This window comes from Hydra viridissima, unplaced genomic scaffold (assembly GCF_058129835.1).
Source record: "Hydra viridissima isolate aposymbiotic clone 2 unplaced genomic scaffold, HvirCarnegie_v1 scaffold_2, whole genome shotgun sequence".
NCBI lineage: Eukaryota > Metazoa > Cnidaria > Hydrozoa > Anthoathecata > Hydridae > Hydra > Hydra viridissima.
In genome coordinates, this window is record NW_028324301.1 from 5,394,261 (window position 1) to 5,420,534 (window position 26,274).

At 27.9% G+C, this 26,274-nt stretch overlaps 1 protein-coding gene across 3 annotated transcripts; it reads left to right on the forward strand.

Annotated features, from left to right (window-relative positions):
• The first annotated feature begins 254 nt into the window (after nt 1-254).
• Nucleotides 255-26,159, forward strand: LOC145197183 (general transcription factor 3C polypeptide 2-like). Of its 3 annotated transcripts, XM_090079272.1 has the most exons (27): nt 255-1,429; nt 1,647-1,874; nt 1,956-2,531; nt 3,181-3,210; nt 3,301-3,570; nt 3,819-4,007; nt 4,154-4,221; nt 6,012-6,060; nt 6,523-6,649; nt 7,930-7,999; nt 8,421-8,501; nt 8,612-8,745; nt 8,946-9,011; nt 9,094-9,143; nt 9,244-9,323; nt 10,727-10,817; nt 11,894-11,961; nt 12,066-12,103; nt 12,291-12,431; nt 14,703-14,771; nt 14,907-14,996; nt 19,709-19,780; nt 19,897-20,075; nt 24,106-24,228; nt 24,311-24,502; nt 25,225-25,338; nt 25,509-26,159. In XM_090079272.1, exons 1-27 carry the CDS (start codon nt 944-946, stop codon nt 25,602-25,604), a joined length of 3,777 nt encoding a protein of 1,258 aa, XP_089935398.1. In that variant the 5' UTR covers nt 255-943; the 3' UTR covers nt 25,605-26,159. The 3 variants fall into 3 exon arrangements, 2 of the variants coding, with proteins under 2 accessions (XP_089935398.1, XP_089935399.1); XM_090079273.1 differs by lacking the exons at nt 255-1,429; nt 1,647-1,874 and having other exon boundaries at nt 4,154-4,225; XR_016449947.1 differs by lacking the exons at nt 10,727-10,817; nt 11,894-11,961; nt 12,066-12,103; ... (7 more) ...; nt 25,225-25,338; nt 25,509-26,159 and having other exon boundaries at nt 6,523-6,653; nt 9,244-9,321.
• The last annotated feature ends 115 nt before the right edge of the window (nt 26,160-26,274 follow it).

The window sequence follows — 26,274 nt, forward strand, 5'->3', positions numbered from 1 at the left end:
TTTTGATTTTTCTCCTTATATTTCCACATGTTTTTTTTTTAGATTAAATAAAGAAAACAGAATTGTTTTCAAGAGATTTTTCAGAAAGCTTTTACTTTTTTCTGCATTGAAATCTTTCTTATTAAAGTATAAATTTTAAGTGATAACCCTTTGTGATGAAGAAAAAGGTGGACTAAAGTTTTCATTTGTGTTACATACATGTAAGGTTTAAAGTAAACATACATTTTTTTAATGTATATGTATATGTATATTATATATTATACATACAATAGTAAAAGTATTCTTTCTATAAAATAGACTTTAATACAACATCATACAACAAAGTTACACTACCAAATTATACAACATAAATATGCAGCATAATTATACAACATAAATATGCAGCATAATTATACAACATAATTAAATACCAATTATATGACAGTTATACAACATAGTTATAGGTTTAAAAATTTGATATGTAAGTTTGAAACAGGCGCAATCAATAATAGATACAACATCAATGACAGCTAGATCAATAGTAGGCAATATTACACCTTATGAGTCAATATTGGTCTGAAAAAAAAATTCTTGTTTGTCATATCTTAAATTTTCTTATCATCCTATACTTTATGGTGTGGTATTTTGCATGTCTCAGAGCTAAGAAAAGATATTTCCCCTACTCTCTCTCTCTCTCTCACACACACACACTTTTTTTTATTAATTGTCAATAGTTAAGATAACTTTTACTATAATTGATTTTATATTCTATATAATAATTGATTTTATTTTAGCTGTTGTAAAATCAAACAGTAAGAATTCTATAGAAATATTTTATATATAATACACAATATTTTCCTAATGCAATACCTCAAGCAAAAAGTGAAACAAACCCAACCAAGAAGTAGTAGAAATCTGAATATCAGAAGTATCAGATTCCAGTGCTTAAATCCTAAAAGATAGTATGTCTGACTTTAATTGTAATATTTCAAGTTTGAAAGAAAATAATGAAAAGACTTCATCTAAACCTGTCAGAAAGAATAAGCGCTTTTTGTGCTCTTCGACACCAAAAGATATTTCTAATAAAAAGTTGCGGATAACTAGGTATTCTCCATTTAAAAACAGTCCAGAAGCTATTAGCATGACAATAAGTATACCACGACCTGATTTCTTACCTCTCAATGTAACATTTACTACTGAGAAGGTGAAAAATAAAATAACACTAGAAATGATTCGTGACAATGTATTGATCCCAGTTGAAGTTTCAGATTTCATAGAAGATGGAAAAAAATTGGATAAGCATGATCAAGCCAATGATGTTTGTGTATTAAATTTTTTCTCAGTGGTAGTGCGTGAGTCAGAGAAGATTCCAATTGAACTGATAAAATGTCCTGATAATCTACAATTACAGATAAATGTTCTACCTGAAACTTCAGTAGAAGACAGTGAGGTACCTTTTTAATAAAGTTTTATTGGAAATATTATTGGTTACTAAATTATTACAGTTTACTAAATTTTTATACAAAATGTTGTGCATATTTTCTAATTATGGATAAAGTATTAACAAAATTATTATCTTTGACTAAAAATAAGGTGAATCAAGTTTAAAATTATTGAAAATGAATTTTAGTGTTATTAGTTTTAAAATTTTTATTCTCTTATATCAGCCTATTGCTGTTTTGGAAAAGTCCTTATCTGAGTATAACTTCAGCTGTCCAAAACAAGGTTGTAGGGAGACCTTCTTTCGGTTATCTCGCTTGATTACTCATATGGAAAACTGTATAGATAAAATTTCATTAGCAAGTATAAAGATAACTCCTATTAAATGCCCTGAGTGCCAGCAAAAGTTCATTTTGAAAGATCTTCTGTCACATTTTTCTAAGAAGCATCTTCTGGTAAAGTCATTTTTCTTTTTTGTTTGTTATGTAACATTTTCTGTGTGATATACAATAATTTGTCATGAAAATCTTTTCCAGCTTAACTGGTATTTCGGTCAAATCGACCAAGGTAATTGGGCCATATGCCAAAACTACAAATGTGCTAAATACATGGATCAAGTTGATGACATTGTTGAACATTTTCGTTCCTGTGATTATTTATGGCAGTGTAAACATTGTTCTGTTGAATTCAAATCAGAGTCTAAAGTTCGGAAACATCGATGCTGCACAACATCAGAGGATGATTCTGATGAAATGCAAAAGAAATCAAATAAAACCGAACATGATCCTTGTAAGAACAAATACTTGGCTGCAAAAATTAAAGCATTAAAAGCAAAGTTAAACAAAAAAGGTTCAAAGAATTTAAACAGATCATGTGTCAGTGATGTTTCTGTAAATAAAGAGCACTCTGAATGTACCAATGGACACACAAAAGAGTTAATGTTCACTGAAATAGTTGATACTAACACAACACACATAAGTGAGATAAATGATGTAGGACAAAACAAAGGTGCTCTTGATATTGTCAAAGAAATAGATAATGGTCAGAAGTATAAACATTTTAAAAAGAAAAAAGAAAAATCAAAGATTTCTGCATCACCTTGTAAAACACAGGTTTTTTTTTTTTATTAGAAGTTACAAACATTTTAGTTTAAAACAACAAAAATGTACAATATGATGTAAATAATAGACATTAAATAATATATCATATATTATAGACCATTTTTAATAAAATACTCACAGATTTATTTAATCACCTGTTTTAAACATTGTTTTTAAACAAGAATACTTCAATTTAAGTTTTTAATTTAATATGAAAAATTAGCCATTTTATAAACATGGGTGTTAGGTTAAGCATGGGTGTTAAGTTTTGTTTTGTTTTTAACAAATGATAACTCACTTCTTTATCAGCCTTGTAATATAATTCAAATTTTTTTAAAGTTTATTCAAATAGAACTTTCTATATGTTTAAAACAGAGATAAATTTACTTTCATGCATAAATTTATTAGGCCTTCTTATGAAAATAATTCTTTGAATCGAATAGCAATTCTGTACAATGTCTTAAAAGTTTAAGATGAAGTAATATTAGGTATTTGAAGTATCAAAATTTTTTTCTGGAATTTTACAGCTTTGCTTGTCCATATATAAAAATTATTTTAAACAAAAAAACCAAAAGCCGATGCTTATTATAAATGTTAAGACTTAAAAATAGTTTTTATTTGAATAGTAATACTAATATCATTCTTTTCATTATTTTTAAAGGAACAAATAGCACAACCCGAGACATATACTGTGAGTTAGCCAAATTGATTCAAATTTTTTCTTTTTGATCAGTATTCAAGTAACAGCAGTATTCAAGAAATAAACCTCTTATCATTTTAGCTTGATTTGGACAATTGGTCAAAGCATTTTCTTGAATTTAACTTTACATGTCCTATCATTGGTTGCAATGACAGTTTTTTTTTACCATGGCAATTATTCAAACATCTTAGAAAAAAATGTTCAAAAACTCCTAGTGTAAAGGATGCAAACAAAATAATTTCCCAGCTTGAAAGCATGAAGTTTCCCTGTTTAATATCATCTTGTAAGAAGTATAATGAAATGTTCGTACTACAAGAATACTGTTATCATTATAAATCCACCCATTTAATTGTAAGTGTCATTAATTGTAATAATAATAATTTTTATCATGCTAATTAAAACTATAGACATTATTGTTTTTTTGAAGTAGATCATGGCTTGAATCGTATTTGTCTTTAGTTATTTGGTGATTTGAGTTACATTATCTTTTGAATTTAACAGTGTTAACTGCTATAGTTAGTGAACTTTTTAAAACAATATTTATCACCATTTTTATAAAATTAAATGATTTTTTTTTTTTATTCAATCACTTTTTGCAGCTCTTTAAATTATTGTATCATGCATCACGGGGAATCGGCCAGTGTTTTAACTACAAATGTTCAGCAAAAATCACAACTTCTAAAGAAGCTCTGATACATTCTGAAGAATGTAAATTTCTATGGCAATGTGAAAAATGTCAATTTGAGTGTCAGCACTTTGCTTCAAAAAGAAGCCACGTTTGCACCAAAGTTAATATTCTTTTCTTTCTTTCTCTATACTTAAAAATTTTACAGAAATCTTTTTTTGATTTTAAATTCATTTTTTTGTTTGAGCCATTATTTTGATTTGCTTGATTACATATAATTTATCAAATATATTTGAAATATCTCAATAGGAGATCATTTCAGAAGAACCACTTGTAAGTTTAGATGGCAAACGAAAGAAAAGAAAGTCTGCTGCAATGTAGGTATTTATTTTCTACTTTTTTTAAAAAATTCATATTTCATTTTATATGCAATTCATGTTTAAATTAAGATGCTTGGGTTCCCTATAAAATATTTATCTGAGAATATCTTCATGCACTTTTTTAAGGAAAATGTTTTTTTATCTTAAGGTTTTTATTGATGCTCTTAAAAAGCTTAATGGAATTTTTAGTTTTAGATCTAATCATTTTGTTGTTACTTACAGGATTTTCTTATTACTGAACAAAAAATCTAATTTTATCAACTTTTTACTATTTTTTGCTGAATAAAGAATTCATTTTAGTATGATTTCGTTTTTTCATTTATTTCTTGTATATGTCATACAAAGTGCAAAAAGCAAAAGAAAAATTCTGATCTTTCTGATCTTGATAAATAAATGATGAAATCTTCATAAGACTGTATGAACAGTAAAATACTATTGATTTGCTAATACTTATTTTATGATATTGACAAAATTGAACTTTTTTTCCTCCATTACACTTTGATAGATGGTTTTTGTTAATTTGAGGATGCTGGATTCATATCTGAAAGCCAAATGCTCTGTCACTTATGCATTTTCAGCCATGTTTGTGGAATTGTTACATCAAAACTATGGCTCTTTTGGTTAAATCTATAGACTATTCTTGTTATTTGGACTTTCTTAATACATATGGTATCAAAAATTTTTCTAACATATACCATTTTTGTTGAATTTTAAAAATTATAAAGTGTGGCTGAGGGGATATAAAAGTATCATGTTTTGATATAAAATATATTTTGATAAAGTTGATAAAAGCCTTTTCCTGAGAAGACAGTGTGTAATAGCAAAAATTGAATACCATGTTTTGATTCAGAAAAGTCCAAATGACAAGGATAGCTTATAGGTTCAACTAGACAGGTCATGGTTTTGATGTCAAAGTGCCACAAACATGGTCAAAAAAGATATTTTTCAAAACTTTGAAGACATTTTCTGAAAAAGTATTAAATAATGGAGCAATTTGGATTCAGCATCCTTAAAATAACAAAAATTACCTACGGAAGTAAAGGGGAGGATTTTTTCACCGACCAGTGTTATCATTACTTTCATTAGCTTAATTTTGTAACAAAGATAATTTGTACCTAATTTGTTTGTGCTTAAATGTGCTCAAGATATTATTTCCACAATCTTGATTTTAAGATATGAAAATACACTATAGAGCTTACAAATATTGAAAATTAAATTTTGAAATTGAAATTTAATAAGTATATTAAATTTGAAAAAAATTTTTTCATTTAATTTAAAACTAAAACTTTTAACTTCTAAAGTATCAAAAAAACTTACAATGACAGATAATAAATTAAAGATATAGCTGCATTTTTTGTATGCTTTACTTTTTTTGTATGCTTTACATTTTTTGTATGCTTTACTTTTTTGTATACTTTACTTTTTAAAATGAAAAGTATACAAATAAGCAAAAGTTTGAAAAAATTTAACCACCATTATGTCAACATTTAAATATATCAATTGGTTAAAATTCAACTTTGAATTTTGTCTTGTTTGCTAAGTCCTCTCCAATTATGCGTTGTTTTGTGAAGAACAAGTAATTTAGTGTATCATTAAGTGTATCATTAGGTGTACCATTAAGTGCTCTAAAACCTGATATTCTTTGACTGTAATGTTACTGACTAGTATTTTGTAAAAAAAACCTAAATATCTTATTTTTAATTTGTGACATAAAAATAGTATGTAAATTATATTTAATGAATAAAATAGCATATAAAATGTATGTAGTAATGAATTATTTTTTATAGTGCTATCAATAAACTTAATGAGCTAGTTGCTGAAATATCGGACATTAAGGTACATTTTATTTACTTTATGAATAATATTAATGAATACTATTTTTATTAAAACAATTTCTTTTTTTACTTTTTATTTTATTGCACATTAAATAAAGCTCAGAGCTGTAAAATAAATGAAGCTTAGAACAGTTTACAAAATTTGAAAACTGGTTTTCTAGTGGATTATTTGTTGTTTTTAAATATTTTTTATCAATATTATTTCAGAAAAATAGATGAAAAAAAAAAAAACAACTGACTTTTAAATTACATAAACTTTTGTTAGAAAACTTTAAGTGGGTTCTTTTTTTAATACCTAGCAAAGGTTACATAGTTTCCTTAATCACATTTTGAAATCAAATATAATATACATCCTTTCTTAAAGTATCAAATGCTTTATCACATCTCAGCAAAGAAAACAGTGTCATGAAAGGGATGATGCTGTGTATATTGTTGTTTTTCTTTTTGCTTTCAATATGCTTAGGAAGAAAAAAATAATTTAGAAGATCGTGGTGCAAGAGAAGATGATGACTTTGTTGCTTCCTCTGCAGCATCAGTGTCATCTAATGATGAGGATTCTTTTAACAATGAGCTTGAAGGGTGTAATGAAAGTAGGTATTAGTCAAATATTTTTGAACAGATTTTAGTTTGATGTGTTTGTTATATGTTAAATCATACACGACTTCAGTTGTTAAGATCAAATTGAAATGCCTCAGTAGCTCTTGAAAATTAGTGCTTACTTTTTGTAAAAAGCTAGTATATCTTAATAGTAATAGCTTGCATATCTTTTTAAGATAATAAATGTCATCAGTCCTGTTTTAATGGATTTGATTAAAAATGTATATTTGTGATGCCATGGAAAAAATGTAATAGAGATGTCTAGAAAATTTTGCATTGTATGAGAAAAGACTTATAAATGCAAGTACAATACTTATATGAAATTTTATAGAAGACCTTGATGATGAGGCTTTAAAATACTTGGTAAATTGTATTTTTTTAATTTTCCTAAAAGAAACCTCAAGAGTTTTTCACATTAAAGTCCATAGAATACTACTTTAGAAACATAGAGCTACATAATAAATGATAACAAATCACTACAAATGATGGAAACATATTAAAGTAATTTTTAAAATTTTTTAACTCAAAATTATAATAATCTAAAATTATTTATTCTTAAAATATAATAATTGTTACTAATAATTAGTTATTCAAAAAGTTACTTAATTATTTGATAAAATTTATACTTCAACTCAAAGATTGAAAAAATTGAGAAATCACAAAAATATATTTTACTTTTAATTACTTGGTAAACATTAGCACACCACAGAAATTATTTATTTCAATACAATTCATTTTAAAGAATCTAGATTTTGTTGTAATCAATCTTTTAATTAGTTTTTCTAAATAATCTGCATGGATTTGCCACTAAAATGACCTGTAGAGATTTCTCAATGATGTCAATATAACAGCAGGTTTATCCTGACCAAACCTTTTAAATAATTGTTAAGTTTAAAATTAAAATAATAATTTATCAACAATTTGTAAAAATAATTAAATCTTCATGAACCCACTTTCATTTTAATGATTGGCAAAAATAAGCTACTAACTACAATTTTAAAAGGTATTAAATATTATTCAAGTACTTTTAATGGCAGTTGTTTCATCAAAGTATTTTTCATCAATTTAGATAAAATATCTAGAAAAACTTTCATACCAAAGTATAAATTGCTAGAAAGAGTATTTTATGCTGGATTTCTTTCACAGTTGCAAGCAATTAAGAAAAAGATGGAGTAACAGAATGTTAAAGCAAATTAACAAAACTCAAAAAGGAAATTCATAAAAATAAAACAGAACTGACTATTATGACTATTTATCATAAAAATTTATTTAGATGTTAAAAATCGAGTGATGAAGAGAACTTCAACTTTGATCTTCAAGGATATTCAATTTTATAAAATATGGTGAGAATTCTATTATACTAGCTATATTTACTATCTTTCTGAAAAGATTCTTGTAATAGGTGAAAATAGTTGTACTGTGAAAATAGTTGCCTTGTGGCATTAAAGCTTTAGTGTATTTGTTAATACCTGTGTTTTGAATTAAAACTTGATTTTATAATGAGTACATCTTCAAGTAAATCAACATGTAATCTGGAAAAATATCATTAAGCTTAAAGAAATTCATTAAGTGCTTGACAACTGATGCGGTAACAAAGTATTTAAGCACAGAAATTAATGCACGCATTAAAACTGAATGTTTTGATGCTACAGAATGCTGCAATTCACTACAGCAGTATTAATCTTTTTAACATACTTACAATTAAAAATTGAACATAATTATAATTTGTAAGTTTTGAATAGTTTTTCTAAATACAACTACCAGGTTGAAGGAGAACATTTCTACTGGTGTTTTGTTTCCAGAATGGCTGCCAACAGTAGAGTGTTTGAAAGTTATAAGCTCTAGGTATGAAAATTTTCTTTTCAAGTAATTTTATTAATAACAAAAATGTTTTAAATGATTCAAAAGTGTATGTAGTTTTTGTTATTTTTTATCGTTTTGATTGGAAATTTTAGTGAGTACAGTCTTCATATACCATCGTTTTCGTGTATTCGTAATATTGAAGTGGAGTATTTTACAGGGATTAACAGCAGTCGAAAAAAAGAGAGCCATTCTGCTGAATTATTTAAGCCCTTCCCTGAACTAAAAGGTTAAAATTTTTATGTATCAAAGAAAGTAATTTTATTTTATACTTACTTTATCTCAAAATATCAAATGTTTTTAAAAAAAATGAAATAATTTAAATTTAGTTTTTTTTATTCATTCAAGTTTAAAAAGTTAGTTTAGAACTGTTAAAAATGTTCCACAATATTTCAATCTTATCTTTTAACAACTCAATGTGTTTTTAAGGCTCTGAGACTCTTGGATTTAATGTTGGAGGACCAGTCTGGGGACTTTCATGGTGTCCTACTATAGGTTGTTGTTTGTTTTTTTTAAATCATATTTTGAAATATTAAATAGAAAATTTGTGTCTAAAAAATGTAATTTTGTATACAAGATGGTGAAGATCAAATTCTAGCAGTTTCAACCCATAAAACATTTGCAGAGGTACTTTTTGCTTTAAAAATATTTTATTAAATTTTTTTTCTTCTTTTTTTTTCCTTTCTTTTTTTTTAATTACTAAAAATACCTTTGTGTTAACTCATAGCATTATGGTATTGTAAATATGGTTGCTGTACCAGGATGTATTCAGATATGGAACTTAGGAAAACTTAAAAAAAAAAAAGAGTAAGATTGTTATAAAATTTGTTGTAAAAGTTGTCTATAAGTAGTTAATTACATGTGACAACTAAAAATACAGACAAACTTTGAAAATGAATTTCTCTTTAATGGAGTTATGAATTTTATTAATTTAAAAAGTATGATAACAATAAACTTGTATTTTACAAAATAAAATAAAAATTACTTATCAGTCCATTTTGGCAAACATGGTCAACTCTTGTAAAAGAACTTGTCCCAAGCCTATGTACACGATTTTGGTCGATTTTTTCATACTATACTTGATTCAATTTCTTAGTTGGTGGAAATTTTGAGCTTGTCAATTATCTGCATACACTAATCTTTTAGTTTCAGTCAAAAAATCTTCATTTGGAAGCAATTTGGGTACAATAGCAGGGTTTTTGTCTCTTGGCAATATTTTCATTTAATATTTTGATTTTGCACTTTGTTTGAATAGTATGCAGAAGTTAGATCAGGCCAGAACACAATATCATTTTTTTTAACCTTGTTAATGACCTTTAGTTTAACCAGACATTTAGAAATATACACATCCTTGTCAACTGCTTGGCCCAAAGCAGCAATGTAATACTTTGAGAGTCCTTTCTCAGACGAGGGTATCCAATCTAATAACTTTGGCTCATATTTGTTTTTTCTTTTGAGCTTGACCTCATTAGGTGTTGCGTCAGGATCAGAAGTATAATATCCAGCGTTGCCAGAAAGATTGGTGTTGCTTTACAGAAAATATGACTCGTCAATGATCACAATTTTTTTCTGAAAAAGTACAACCAATTTTTGACACTTAGGATACACAGCCACTTTCTGAGCCAATGTTCTTTTTAACACTTTAGTTTTTTTATGATAATGAATGTTTGTCTTTTCATTGATAAGTTTGGATATATACTGCTGGGAAACATTGAATCTCTTGGCTAAGCTATGCTGTGAAACTCCATCCTTCTTATCAATTGATTTTTCTACAGATTTTATCTGTTTCTTAAGCATTTTTCTTGCAGTCCGACCACTTCCCACCTTTTGTTCTGGTCCTTTACTGTTCTCCTTTTGTTGCAGTATATCGTATATGGTCACTTTTGGGACATTTTCCATGCAAAAGTGATTCACAATAAAAGTTCTGTCCTGTTTTTTTTATGTAAATCTAAAAAAGCGTACACTCATTTTTGTAGTGCTTCTTGATTATTCAAACTTTTAGACAAATTTAATTAAGTTCTGAAAAAATAAAGACTATGATATAGGGTAGAGGGTCAAATTTGCAACCTTAATAGTTAGGATTATAAAATTATAAAACATTGTTAGACATATTGAAACTACAAAGTTTACCAGGATTTTTAGTTGTTGCATGTTGATGTTAGTAGTAATTATTTTTTAAGAAAATCTTTGATTTCATTTTTTGCATTCAGTTCATCATTGCCACGTTTAAGCATATGCATTTGCCACAGTTATGGTCCAATTTACAGTTTTGAATGGTGCCCTTCTGGCTGTTACACTAGGGTAAAGTATAGCATTACTATCTTTCAACTAATGCTGTTAACATACTTGAAATTATTTAAATTTTGTGGTATTTTAAATTACTTTGTAGAATTTTATTTTTTTTTTTTTTTTTTTTTTTTTGTTTTTATATATATAAGTTGTTATATCCTTCAAACTAGTCATTAAAAAGATTACCAAAAAAAAGAAAAAATACTAAAAACTTTACTAATGAATATTCTTGGCGTTCTGACTGTAGTTTTATCTGTAATATAAATTTACATAACATCCATTAGAAAATATAGGTTCCATGAGCAAATATAGGTTCGCACAATTAATCAGCTGGACTTTACAACAATAAACTAGAATGATCATAAAATTATATCGCAGACAAAACAATAAAATATTGTGCTATAGACATTTATTTCTGTGATATTATGCTATGGATTATTCAAAGGTTTGTTGTTAGTTATCCTCATTAAAAGTGTTTTTGGATAAATTTGTAAGCTCTAAAAGGTGATAGAAGTATAGCTCTAAAAGGTGATAGAAGGTGTAAGCTCTAAAAGGTAGTAGAAGTATATAGATTTAGTCTTAAATTAGTACATTCATTTTTTAATTTATTTTGTTTTATTCAAATCATTTTTTAATTTGGACCCACTCTAGAGGGGCCAATCTAAAAAAATGATCTGAATATAATAGCCAGTTTCAAAAAAGGCAATAAAAATATATTTAAAAAGACTGGGGTTAAGTCTAAAGGAACCAAAAATATTGTAGACATAAATCCTTCTATGAATAATGTCATATTTTATTGTAATTTTATCTTATGCTACATTTGTCAGTTTGTCAGACTATAGTTCATTATCGAACTATGGTTTATTATCTTTTTATTTCATGAATAGTTTTACAACTAAGTGAATATTTTGTAGTTTTTTTTAGTTTTATAGTTTTTTAGACAATAGTTCATTATCTTTTTATTTCATTAATAGTTTTACAACCAAGTGAACATTTTTTAGTTTTTTTTTGATAATACTTGTTTGCTGCCAAAATAGTTGAAACGGTTTTCAAAGTTGCTAAAGGTTTTTCTAATTTTCTTACATTAGGATGCTGGAGTAAAACGAATCGGGCTATTAGCTATTGCTTGTGGAGATGGAAAAGTTCGTATCTTAAGGTACTAAAGATGACACCATATTTATATAAAGTTAAGATAATAACTAAGTTTTAAAGTGCTATATAATAAATACCTCTTCTGATTTGCTCATAATTGCATTTTAGTATCCCTGATCCTTCAAATCTCTCATATAATGAACCAAGTAAGATATCTTTTTAAAAATATTAATGTTTTTTGAGATTCCTATGAATACATAAAAAGATTGTAATAAACCTTCATGAGATTTTATTTTTGATGATGCCAGAAAGTTTTTATTTCTCTGAAGTAGTATATTTTGGGTTAAACTTGTTTACTACTTACATTTTTTTCACTGTTTTTTTTTTTTTCAGTTTTTGCTAACCTGGACCCTGTTATCACTTTGCTGCCTCAAAAGTTAGATGCAATTGAGCAGATAAATACTGGAATGGCATTGTGTGTTACTTGGATGCCATCATGCGGACACTCTAAAATAGCCGCTGGTTATGGTGATGGTCTGTGCTTAAATGTTTCACTCTTTTTGTATTAGAATTATCAATAAGAAAAAGCATTTAATTTCATTACTCATAATAATTGTATTGTTATTACTTTTCTACTATATTTATGATTGCTATTACACTGTGAACCAGAGAGACCTGACTCTGGTTTAATTTGTGTCACTTGACTCAAACTTTTATTTTTAGTTTATTATTTGTATATATTGATCATTAAAGATTTCTTTTAAAATCAAAATTACAATTTAGCATGTTGTAAATGGTGATTAAAAACTTTATAGAATGCCTTAAAAAAGTACATGTATCCTGAGTATTCTATTAAAATTTCCAATTCAACTGTAGTTTGATTCCATTGTAGAAGAAACCTTAACTTCATAAAGTCATGTAATACATTCAGAAATTTGTGGAAAGAGAAAACATAAAATTATGTATTTAAATGTCACTTTTGAAGATCAAATGAAAAATGCTGACAAGGAATTCATCTTTAATGCTCCGAATTTGAAAGTCTTAAAATTACATGAATAGTGGTGGTTAGAATTGTTATTATATCTTGGAATTGTTAAAGATATTCCAGAATTAAATTAATGATGCTTGTATTAGAATTTTTTTTTTTTTTTGCAGCATTTGATTTAAGGTTTATTTGGTTTGTTAGGTCTGTTAGGCAACACAAGAAAAAAAGCATGTTTGTAATATGAAAAGTTGAGAAATTTTGACAAACTTGATAAAGTAATACTTCTCTGAGTGCTCAACTCAGGTCTATGAAAGACTTTAAAATAAAAAAGGACTCTTAATTTGTTCATACTCTTGAGTCAGAGTATACTCATTTGTCGAATTAAAAAAATGCTCAAGAGCTTAAACAAATTTTTGGAATATTTTTCAGTAAGTTTCATATTCATGTCATGTACAGCTTTTTGTTGTATACTATAATTATGATCTACTCTAAGTTATACAAACTAAACAATTAGTTAGGTTTATTTAACATTACTTAAAGTTTCATGCAATAGCGATCTTCAGATGTTAAGATGGTTTGAAGATCATTACTGCGTAAAACTTTAATGTTCTATATTATATATATACATATATATACATATAATGTTTTTAATGAACCATATCAAACAATAGACAGCTAGTAATAAAGAATTTGATCAAGAGACGTGATATAAAACCAGGCTGTTTTTCTGATTCAAACTGTATTGGCAACAATCTTTACTGACATTAAACCTGGTTGCCAATTTTGTACACAGTGATTATTATTGATGTTTTTTTTATTATACAAGATAAAACATTAGTTACTAGCAGAAATATATAATTAACTAGCTGGAATTCCTGGTACATTAACTAACTGGAATTCTCGGTGCAATGCACCACGTTTTCCAGCTATTAGATATAAGACTTTATATATTAATCAAAAATGCATTTGTAGCTAAGTGATCATGTTTTTGGGAACTAAACAACACTTTTAATCTAGCTTTTTTGCAACAAACACATCAATAAATCACAATAATCTCCCCAAACAAAAACCTGCTTTACAAATTTTCTTATTCATTTATACTGTATACTTTTCCAGAAATATCCCTCAAAAATTATAGTAAAAAACTGCTAACACATTTACAATTTTTTGGTTTTCAATGGTAAAAACTATTAAAATTATTAGCTCTATAATCACTTCCTTGCTGGGGGCAAGGAGGCTCAGAGGGGGCTGGAACTTAGTTCATAAGCATATTGAAAATAGAGTCCAGGGTGGTTCAAATGTGGCCTAAAATCTTCCCTGGGAGAAATTAGACCAGTGTGAAAAATTTGGTGAGGATCAAATCAAAATTGATTTTTATAGCGCACATGCACACATAATTGCATCTTTATATATAAGATAACAGAAACTCTGTATTAGTAGTTTTTGATTCTGCATAATGAATGTCACAAGTTGGTAAATATATAAGTTTTCAGCTGCATATACCTGTTACAAATATCAAATTGATTGGTAACTGCTATATGTAGCAGTTACTCTTGTGGTGGTTTTGCCACCATTCATTTCAGGTTCAGTTTTTGGAAGATAGGCTCTTCTTTTTTTACTGTTATAAACTTACTAATATCTTGATTAAGGCAGTATGACCATCCATGTCCAGTTTCCAAAGATTGAATTTCTAAGGCTACAAAAAAAAAGCATTTATGTGATTATACTGTAAAGATCATGTTATTCCTATTTCTTTGTTTTTAAAAAAGATTTACTCATTCAGACATCAATAAAGACATTAATCACATAATTTTTTTAAGGTGGTTTAAGAATATGGGATCTAAACACTTCATCAATATTTCTTAAAGTGAATGATCAAGGAAAACCAGGTAGATGTTATCAGATGTATCTCATAATACTTTTCTTTTTTAATCATAAACTTCTTTAAATAAATAACATTTAATTTTAGTTTTAAGCTTTTAAATATTTTTATTTCTAAAATAAATAGTGTGTTTCTGGTTTAGCACTTTTGCCTATCCAGTACATTGATGCTCATTCTTATTCTCTGAGATCAGTGGCTTGGTGCCCTTATAATAAGAACATCATTGCAACAGGTGTCAGATTTGTTTAGTGTTTTTTTATATTGTTATTGATGTTATTATTATTTTTTTTAATACTATTTTTGTTATTCTTATTTGTATTTTTATTATTTTTGTTATTATTATTACAGTTATTATTAAAACTTGAACATCATGTATCCATCAAAATTTAACAATCTTCACCACACCAAACTAAAGGTATTAAAAGAAATTTAGAAAATTATTAAATTAAGTGGAACATTTGTTTTTTATCAACCAAAAAAAAAAAAAAAAAAAACACTATAAAGACTTTAACTTAAACTTTTTTTAATCAGGAATAAAAAATAAAAAGTACACTATAGGTTACATAATCCAATTATGGAGTCTTTAACTTAATTTAAATTTAAAAAATATGGCTTTATATATAGGTATTATGTATGATGTATTAATTACTTATAACCATTAAATTGAAAATTAAGCTTAAGTGTCTTTACACAGAAGAGACTTATTCACAGAAATATTATATGATGTTTTTATACAACCTTATATGATTTTTATCTGTTGATTATTATTTACCAATACTTAATCAATAATGAATATTTGTAAATAAAATGGTTTTAAGATTTAGACATCACTTTAACAAGCTATATAAAAATCTAAGAAAAGAGATATATTGACATACTATTAGACTTCTTTACAGTTCTCATAAAGATTGTGTCAAAAAAATTTTGGAATTTTTTTTGTCAAAATTCTCCACCAAATGAAATTTTTTTCAGAATAAAACTAAACGGAAAAGGATTTTACAATATTTAATCAATTCACCAGCAAGCTGTTATCACAACTTTTTTCCTGAAGGGTCTTGATAAAAGCACCATGATTATTTTAACAGTATATTAAAAATATTACCAATATGTATATTTTTAAATATATGCCTAAAATTTTGTCTCTGGAAAAATATTTAACCATATTAATTCCAACAACATCGTAAAACTAAGTTTACCATAATTAAAAATGTAATCACATCAATACAATATTTTTGGAATAATAACTACATAGACATTTCTCTGTCAATTCACACAGTGTGTCATAAAAATAAAATGTGTTTATATTGGATTTGAGCCAAAGCCTGCTTACAGGTATAAAAAATGCAAAACTTATCTACATACTTTCATCATTTTTTCAGTTGTAAGTACTTTAGCCTTTAAGTCAATGTTATGATGGATGGTGATGTGCCAACTACCAAGCAGGTGCTGAGAAAACGTCAACAAAAACTAAAATGGGCATAGGGGATGCTGGAGATTCTTGTTGGAGTTTCAAAGCATAAAAATACTCTAATGCAGAAAGTGTCAAACAATAGATTGGATGATAATAAAAAACAAGTGTGGAAAAAAAAAGGCAATAAATTTTCCTAATTCAATGCAATAGGCGTCACCAAAGAATGTCAGTAATACAGAGACAAATTTACTGAGCTTCAATCAAAAGTGAAGCAGAAGGAGACCATGAAAAGGAGGCCTACTACACAAACTGGTGGAGGTAGTTCAAATAAGTGCTCTTCTTTGCAGTGAAGAGGTGTATGTGAATCATCAGAAACAATTTTTTTTTTTTTTTTTGTTTGTTTTTTTGTTTTTTTTTTAAATGTTAAGCTTAAACCTTATACTATCTGAAAGTCTCAGAAAGTTAAAATGGAAACATTAAAAGTATTGTCTCCAGTAGTGTCCATATAATCACTAACACTTTAAATTTCTTAAAAATTGCTATTTTGTTTTCATTCTGGTACAGGACAATAATGATGTAGACCAGATTGAAAAAGAAGCTGGTGATGAAACAAGTGATGTCACAGAGTCCACAATAATGAGAGACATACCCCAGTTTTTGAATAAAAGTAAACTTGTAACTATGCCTCAGTGCAATGGAAGGAAGTGTTTGGGCAAGTCAGTGTAGTACAAGTCATAATCAAAGCTTTGCTTCCTTTCTTGCACTAAAGAAAATAAGGGTAGTCAGGACAACAAATCTCGTAAAACTGTTTCAGATTAGAAGAAAAGTGGCTGGGAATGCTCAAATTGCTATGTGGCAAATAAAAATGAGATGGTACTCTGCTAAAGCAGACTATTATAAAAGTCTTAATTTGAACAAGTGTACTATGGGTTGATATTCCCATGTATAATTTTCTGAACAAAAATTGGGTCTACATCTTTAAACATTCACGATACAACTCTTCATATGATGATGAAAAATTTTTGTGTAATAAATTTTTGTAATAAAATGTGATATGCCTAAAGTTTATTAATGTTTTCTTAATTTACCTTCAAAAGAGAATTCCAAAATTTATTTTGTTCTATTGTAAAAAACTTATTGAGTTTAAAAGTGAATGTCCAAAACTGTCCACAAAACAACTATCAATGCACATTTTAAAAGTTACTATTTAGATACCAAACATTTGGGCAATGCTAAACATTTCATCTGGTTAACCTTTGTGCCCTGTTAAACCAATGTTGGTGTTCACTTGTTGAGTCTAAATAGTGTTTAGTTATATGTTTTTCTAACTTAAATCCTGAATCACCCACTATCAATCCTTTGTGAATGCAATTAGGTTTGATTGCATCATAATTCTGACTGAATGTACACAAAACTGTTGTTTGCTGCTCCTGGAAATTTAGTGTTAGCATATAAAATAATTAACTTAGCGCTACATGCAATGAACAAGTTTAATGGAATTGAAGCCTTTCTGGCTCATGTAAACATGCTCGTTCAAACATGGTTTCCTTATTCAAATCAATGAAACATCAATGGCTGCAATAAGATGGAAATTGTGTAATTTTGAATAATTTGCCAACTAATTTGTCTAACGCTGCTTCTTTAGTTAGAAATGTAATCCATCTATTCTTACTATCACAAATAGTCTCCACAAACTCTTTTACACAACAACCAACAGAAGCTTTGTTAACACCAAATAAATTTGGCTAAACTTCTCCACTCATTTCCACAAGTACTTCAATCCAATTAAAATCACAATTTGAAGTAACGAAGTATGATTTCTGGAAGTAGATCTTTTGAGAAAAACTTAGTATTCTTGGATCAAAATTTCTATCGTTTGTCTAAGAAACTGGTATAACTCAATTCAAAATCACATAGGTTTTCCAATGGGTTGTATTTATCTTGGAAAAGTCTCTGCCAACGAAGTCATCTGTCATTGATGGTTGCCACCAGTTCATCAAATTCAAGCAAAACTACATGCGTCATAATGAAATAAAAATTTTATGCTGCAACAGATGAGTGATAAACTGAATTCCCAGTAGCATCTGATGTTGTTTGATGTTTTAATTTAACTAGGAAATTCCAGGATGATTGCCACATTTTCTAATTTTGCCAAAAATCTTTACTGTTTGTAAGATAAAATTTGTATAACCACATTGTTATTTAAGTTTAGCAATGTGGTTAATCTACAATGATATGGACAATTCTGTATGGATTTTATGAGACAAAAATAATTTATCTGTATGTTAATTTGGGTTACAATGTTGTTAAAATAACCATATTGCTTTTATGAGACATCCTGCTGGCTGGAACTTTGAGCACACAACTTTGACATATGACTGGCATTTTAGCTCACTTCTTGGAAGCCTTGAGGATGCTGACAATCACAGGTCTTGAGAAACTAAGGGGGTTTAAATCAGTCTAAGAAGGTGGCCGGATGTGTTTTAATAGTTTCAGACAGCCAGGTCTGTATAGTCTTTACTGTGTATCAGGGAGCACCATCTTTAACAAGGAGACCTTCTTGTGGGTCAAGGAAGGTGGCACAATTTAAGGAAGGGTATGAGTCTTTAAAACTTGGTCCAGGTTATTTTATTTTGGTTTTTTATGTTCATCCTCAAGCCTGTTTTTTAAGAAAAATTGGTGGCATCTTTTCTACTGAAGAGATAATGAGTCCAAAATCTGATGTCACAGATCTGATGTCATCAGAACTTCCTAGGCATTCTTCTTGGTGATGAAACACTCAGCTCAGCTATTGCTAGCTGGATCAATGGGGAAATATTTTTTGCAGGAGAACAACAAATATGGTGTTTTTTTCTTCAACATATGAAGGAGGTTTTCAGAATGTTTCAGCCTTAGAACCCTTAAACTTTCAGTACGAAGAAACATCTTGGTCCTGGCCAACAACTTAACACCAATATTTAAAGACATATTGAGGTCTTCTTGTCAATGCTACTTTTAATGTCATTTTAAAGTCATGTGATTTTACAGTACTTTGAAGTTCATCTTCATTTTCTAAATATTGTAGTATTGATCATCATATAATGACAAACTAACATAATGCTAATATAAAGTAAAAGGTGCAGTATTTTAAGGGTGGTTTGTGAGTGTTTCAAGCCAACTCCCTTTCAATATATTTCCTAAGTTATAGCTAACAGTGAGCATCACATTAAAGTATTTGAACTTTGCTTACCACTCATAATAATTCGCCTTTTCTCCTCAACAGTTAATTCATCATTTCTTTAATATGTTGTTTTAAAAGATTGTTGAAACAAAATCTACAAGCGAGAGCAATTTTGAACTTCAGTTTGCAAAACTAAAATGTGGGAAAAGGTCTAGCAAAACTGTTAGGAGATTAATGAATCTTGCTATTAAATAAAATTTAAAGCAAATAACAAATTAAAGAAATGATGAATAGCTGTTAAGGACAAAAGGTAATTTTTATTTTTGTGATTAAAATTTAAAATGTTTTTTGTTTTATTTATTTTTTTGTGTAGGTTCTGGTGATAAGTGTTTGAAGGTATTTGATGTAAACAACCCCCATTTACCAGTTTATTGTTCAAAAAGAGGTTAATTGTTTTCTTCGTAATTTTTTAAGAATTTTAATCAAATCATGAGTTTAAACTTATTTTACAAAAAACTGCTTTTTAGAAAAAACTTTAGTAAAATTTATTTTTCATTTTAGAGTCAGTTTTTCACATTGAATGGCCAAAAAATAGAATTGGACTGTTTGTGTCATCAGATACATGTTTCAATGTTCTACCAGGATCTGCTCGATACTTAGTGCTTGATTATCTCTTTAATCCACAAAAAGCTGAGGCAGATTCCATCCATTTGACTACTCGCCATAATGCTGCTGTTTTAGTAGGTTTATGTTTGTATTTAAGCAAATTTTTTTTTGTTTTATAATAATTGAATGTTTTCGAGTATGAATGAGGACCTCTAATACTGGCTCACATTAGCATTCTACAGGGAAGTCAAGATTTAAAAAAAAAAATCAGAAGTCAAATTTTTTCTAAATATAGTTAATTTTTTTTATGCAAGCATATTTAAGTGTATGTAGTTAGACGGTAGTTTATGGCACTGGAGATTAATTTTTAACAACTTATTTTCTATTGAGTGGGACTTTTCACTTTATTTAGGATAAATTAGATTAATTTAAAAAAAAAAAAAACAGGTTTTTTGAAATCAACCTTATTTAGTTTTTTCCATCACATCAACTTTTTTTTATATAGCTTACCCTTTGATTAATCAAATTGTATTGTTTGTCTGTAAGTAATAGGAATGGTCAGCTGATTTCTTTTATTCTACCTTCTTATCTACTTATAATTAATCATAAATTTTAAAGGCTAGTGTTGACTTTTGTGTTCTCTTCATAGCGATCTTGCTAATGTTTGGAAAGTCTTAGTGATATCAGTGTTGAGCAAAGTGAATGATTCCACTAAGATTTAAAGGTCATGGAGAAATAGTATCAGAGGAGATGAGACATAAATATGATTGTAACCTGATTGAATACTCTAGAAAAAGCTATAAGCATAAATCTTCACTTTAACTAAGTTTGACTTACAGTAACCTTTGTATGAGCAACAATATAATTTTTATGAGCAATCAAAAACGATATCATATATATGGAGCAATTTTTTTATTTTTGTATGTAAACTTTAAAAACATTCTATAAAGTAAGTACAAATAAAACTGGGATTATTTTTGGATTTGAAAAGATAGTCAAAAGCTAGTGTCAGATCTAACTCAAAGAAAATTGTGTTCCCCATTGTAATCTGAACTTGATAGTCTTATTATTTTATTTTTAAAGAACCACAAATGAAATAAAAGTAAATAGGTTTTGGAAAAGTAATTTAGCTTGAGGAGAACATCTTGCTAATGAAACCTATTAGCATAGTAAGCTGGATAGCCAAGTAATCTGAAATTAACATTCATTTAACACATTAAAAATTATTATAGCTCAGCATGTTTTAATCTTTTAGACTATTTCTTTTAATTTTTATGTGGGAATCTAAAAGAAATAGGCTTGATTTAGTATTTTTACATTTTGTTTAAAAAAAAAAAATTTCTGTCATAAAAATCACTTTAAATATCTGTGTGAAGTTCAAATGCTCCATTTTAAATTAAGTTCATTTGAATTCTGAATGTTGCTAAGGTACCATTCAGGTTAATTAGCTTTGTAACTTAGCTACTTTGTTTATCAAACTTAGTGAGGTGATCAATAAGAAAGTAATGTAAAATAGCATGCTTAAGTTATAGATACAATGTATCTATTTGAACATATATTTTCTAAAACTAATTATGATTTTTTTGAAGTGGTTGAAAATTGATTTGATAAATATTATGGTTCTATGTAATAAACTATAAAAAATTCTAATCTTTACATAAAATATTGCTTAAGTTTGATTTTCTTCCTATGTTAGGTAGATGATATATGTTACCAGGTAGTTAACTATTAAGTAATATTTATAAAGCTTAATCTACTTGTTCCAGCCTTATGTGATTTTTACTAAAATGAGATGAGGTGTCAAGTTATGGCTTTTATGCAACTTTTTTTGTTACAAAGAACATGTCTTAAATGAATAACACTGAGTTAATGGCTAGAATAAAACAGAATGTTTCAAGTTATGTAGAGAAAATAATTATGCATTACAAAAATTACAGTATGCTACTTTCACCATCTACAGCTATTCACAAAAGTTTAAACGGTTGCAGAATTTTCAAATCTAATCTTCGGTTTTTCTTGAATAAAAATCTAACGGAATTAGATATCAAAATAATTATTTTTCCAATTTGGTAAATAGGTTATTTGTTAATAGAATTAAAAAAAGTAGGTTTTGACTCACTACCATTTACTCAGAAATTTCATTAAAAGGTAGGTGATACAAATTAAGAGGTTTCACAAAAGTTTAAACGATTTTATTTAGGATCAATTATTTGCTAGTTAATTGATAAATCCGCTGCGAAATTTTTTTTCGCAACAAATTTATCAATTAATTAGCAAATAATTGAGTAGTTTTTCAATCAAAAAATTCATCAAAACAACATCAGGCAGCTTTTAATTCATTAAAAATCAACTTAAAATATTGTGAATTTCAAATTAATTTCAATTGCGTGCAAATGGGTGGAAAATCAGTTTCTAGTGACATCAAATGGCAAGTTATTGGTATGGCGCGGACAAAAAATCACACAAACATTCAAATAGGTAAAATACTTAACATTTCTGAATATTGCGTTAGAAAAACCATCAAAACCTGGGAACTTACCAAGGACGTCTCCGACATGCCGTGTACTGGGAGACCATCCAAACTCAGCAACTGTGACAAAAATGGTATATTCAGAATGAGCAGAGAAAACCCCAGACTCAGCTACAAAAAGCTAGCACAAATCTTCAATGAGTCAAAAAATAATCCAAAAGTTAGCGGAGAGCTCGTGAGACGAACATTGTCGGACAAAGGTATTGGAATGTACATAGCTGCTAAAAAACCTATTCTTTCAATCATGGATAAACGTAAACGACGAGTGTGGTCCAAAGAAAGGCTGGACTGGTCTGTAGAACAGTGGGCAAAAGTTATTTGGAGTGATGAAGCTAACTTTCAAGTTGTAAACCGCAAGGGAAGAATCTATGTCAAAAGATTTGCAACTGAGAAATATTTAGACAGGTTTTTGCAACATCGTCGACAAGGCGGTGGAGGTTTGGTTGGCATCTGGGGATGTTTTTCTCACAAAGGTATAGGCTTCTGTGAGCTGTATGAAGGCCGAATTAATCAATACACTTACAAGAACACATTGGAAACGTGTTTAGTTCCATCAATCAGACACTTGTATGGCAGAAGCAAGCAATTCATCTTTCAACAAGACGGGCTTCAGCTCATACAGCACACTCAAAGAATATTTTTTGAAAAAAAAGTTCAATGTGATGCCCTGGTGCCCTAGATCACCAGATCTCAACCCAATCAAAAGTATTTGGTCTTGGATCGACAATCAACTGACATACCATGAAAATCAATCAACTCAGCATTTAAAGCAACTTTTGAATGAGTATTGGCTGAAGGTACCTTGCGTGATGTGCATGAAATTAGTTGAATCAATGCATAAACGAGTTTATCTTTGCTATAAAAACAAAGGAGGACACTTCAAATATTAATTTCGCTTTTTTTTTCATTTTTTGTTCGAATGTTGCAATTCGTTTAAACTTTTGTGCTTCTTATTTTTCCTATAAGATTTTTTGTAATAGCTTTTTTCTAACTAAATATTAAAATTTTTATAACATGTTCATATTCATTTTAAAGCTAATTACTTTTTCTTTAATAAATAAAAAAAATTAAGTCGATATCATTTTACAGTTTTTCTTTATTAAACAAAAACCAAACATACTTGATAAAAATTCTGCAATCGTTTAAACTTTCGTGAATAGCTGTATATTTTGTTACTGATTTTGTCACTAATATAAGTTGCCACTAGTGTAATTATCAATTTATACTCTTTGTTATTGTTATTATTTGCCACAAGCCTAATTCATAATTGTTACTGTTGCTTTACCATTTATCTTTGAAATTAATTTTCTTCAAATCCATTTCCATTTAATGTTTTTGCATATTATGCATCATTTCCTTCCCATAGCTTACATTTTAAATCTTTCTTTTTTCTTCTTTTTATACTTTCCCAAGTTACCTATCAATCAGTTATCACTGAAGTTGCTTAGTAAACTTAATTATAAAAACTATTGCATAGAAAACTATTTACTATATTGCAGTGGAAAACAGCAATATAGTAAATAGTAGCCATTTTAGCAACATCAGTATGATTGCATTATTGGTTCCAATCACATTTACTGATAAAATAAAAACAAAAATTAGCACCATAGTTCAAACATCTTTCATTTTTTTAGTGCTGTTCTTACAACAATCACCTTGACTTGATAGCTACTTGTGATGTAGCTGGAGAAGTCATAGTTTCTAAAGATCAAGACAAGCCTTCTACTAAAATTATCAACTCAAATGTTAAAATTGAGGTTTGTTATTTGATTAAATAACAATGCTGATTTGTTAAAACTTTTATTCTATGTTTTCTTTCATATGAAAATATTTACTTAGCCTGTCTACCATATTGTGGCTGAATGTAGCGATGAGCTGAGTATTGATCAAACTAATGATGATGATGAGGCCTCAGAAGTAACAGATGAATATATTGAATCTTTAAATGTTGCTGATCAATACAAAAAGTTGGGGCCAAAAATTGAAAAAGAGTTTCAAATTTCACGATTCAAGTTCATTGACTCCAATAAGGTTAGCTGATATTTAATTTTTATATTTAATGCATTGTATGTGGGAAACAGGAGTGACTGTAATCTCTGCTTTGAAAAACTTATAGTGATAGGGTATGTGTAAATTAAGTGTCATGGAAGGGTCAACTAGCAAAAGTTCCAAATTTTACTCTGCCCTTTTCTATATATCTGACTCCAACTTACGTATGAATTTATGTTATACATTATTAAATAATATTTCCAAAATGATGTATTGTTATTTTCAGCAGTTCAAAGTACATTTATGAAAATGGAGTATAAATAAAGGTGATATTGTAACAGCAAAAAATTTAGATATGCAAAATACATTTTACTTTTTTAAGTTTTGAATAGAAAGCTTATTTCATAATTGGTTATTGAAATATATGCCAGACTTTATTCAATAGTATGTAAAATAGTATATAATGTACACTAAGCATGAGCATACATGTTGGAGTTGGTACATTCTTACTGACTCTGACATCAGAAGCCCCCTAAAAAAACATCAGACTTTGACTACAAATTTCTGACTCCACAGCCTTAACATAAATTACATTCAACTAGCCCCACATAAAATGTGTTAATAGAAACTATAAATAACAAAGTAGTACTTTAGTCAGAATTTAGCACATTTTAGTTAAATAAAATTATAAGTAACATAATATATATTTAAAAGAAATTATAAATAACAATGTATGAGTGGTATATAAATTGTTCAATTTTCAGTTTGAATTCAGTAAAACCAGACTGCGTAATGATCCTGATGTGTTAAGAACAGCTAGAAATGAAACAATGTCTACAGCAGTTTTAGAGAAAACAGAAACACGTGCTGTTCATAGAGTAAAATAGCTTAATTATTTATTATTATTTCCACTTTATGCTTTTCATTCTAATATTGTACCCTATTCTGTTGATATAGAATGTAAGTAGTATTTTTTAAAACTAATGTTGAAAACTAAAAAAAAAAATTTATAATTTAAAATGTTATATAAAACTTTTGTTTGTTTTAGGTAACATGGAATCAAAATGATGGATACCACACATGGCTTGCATCAGGCACTCGTTTGGGTGTTGTTCGTCTTCACAACTTCAAAGCATGGACGTGATATCAAATTAATGTTAAACAGATATTTATGAAACATATTTATATTATTTTTTACACAAATATATTTTGTTATAAATATTAAAGCTGCTTTATTCAGAAATCAATTCTAATACATTTCTTGCAATTTTGATTGCCACAAGTCTGAATCTAAAGAAAGTTGAAAATTTTTTTGTTTTAAAACATCTGGGTTCATAATTTCTTCATCCTCTATCCAGTGAGTCTTATTCATAGTTTATCTGCTTTTTAAGAAACTGAGAGTTTAATTTCTGCTCCTTTGTGCCGATATTTCTTGAAGGTTTTGTTTGCTTTATGTTATCTCATTGACATCAAACTCTAGACAGTTGTTGTGGTACTTCTGACCAAGTACATTATACAATTCAGGCATGGTCAATCTTTGTTGCATTCTTTTAATAGTGACAAAATATTCACAAAAGACGATGTAATGTAAAATTATGTTTAAATTTGTTCAGAACAGAGCATATTTGAAAGTATTATATCATTTAGACAATTTATTTCCTCTTTAGGGATTTAATTCAAGATAAAAAAGATAATCTTATTTTAGTCTGTTTTTGTAGACAATTGCAGTGATTCTTTTTTTTATGTTTGTTTTTCATAATTTTTTTAATGCTTTAAGAATTGAAACAGTTTTTCTTAAATTGTTCCCTTACTCT

Bases quoted from the DNA above. Each gene is read 5' to 3' on its own strand.
- LOC145197183 (XM_090079272.1), top strand. From the start codon at position 944: ATGTCTGACTTTAATTGTAATATTTCAAGTTTGAAAGAAAATAATGAA. The intron at 4,008-4,153 runs GTTAATATTCTT...ATATCTCAATAG, and splicing joins GAAGCCACGTTTGCACCAAA to GAGATCATTTCAGAAGAACC. The intron at 12,104-12,290 runs GTAAGATATCTT...TTTTTTTTTCAG, and splicing joins TCTCTCATATAATGAACCAA to TTTTTGCTAACCTGGACCCT.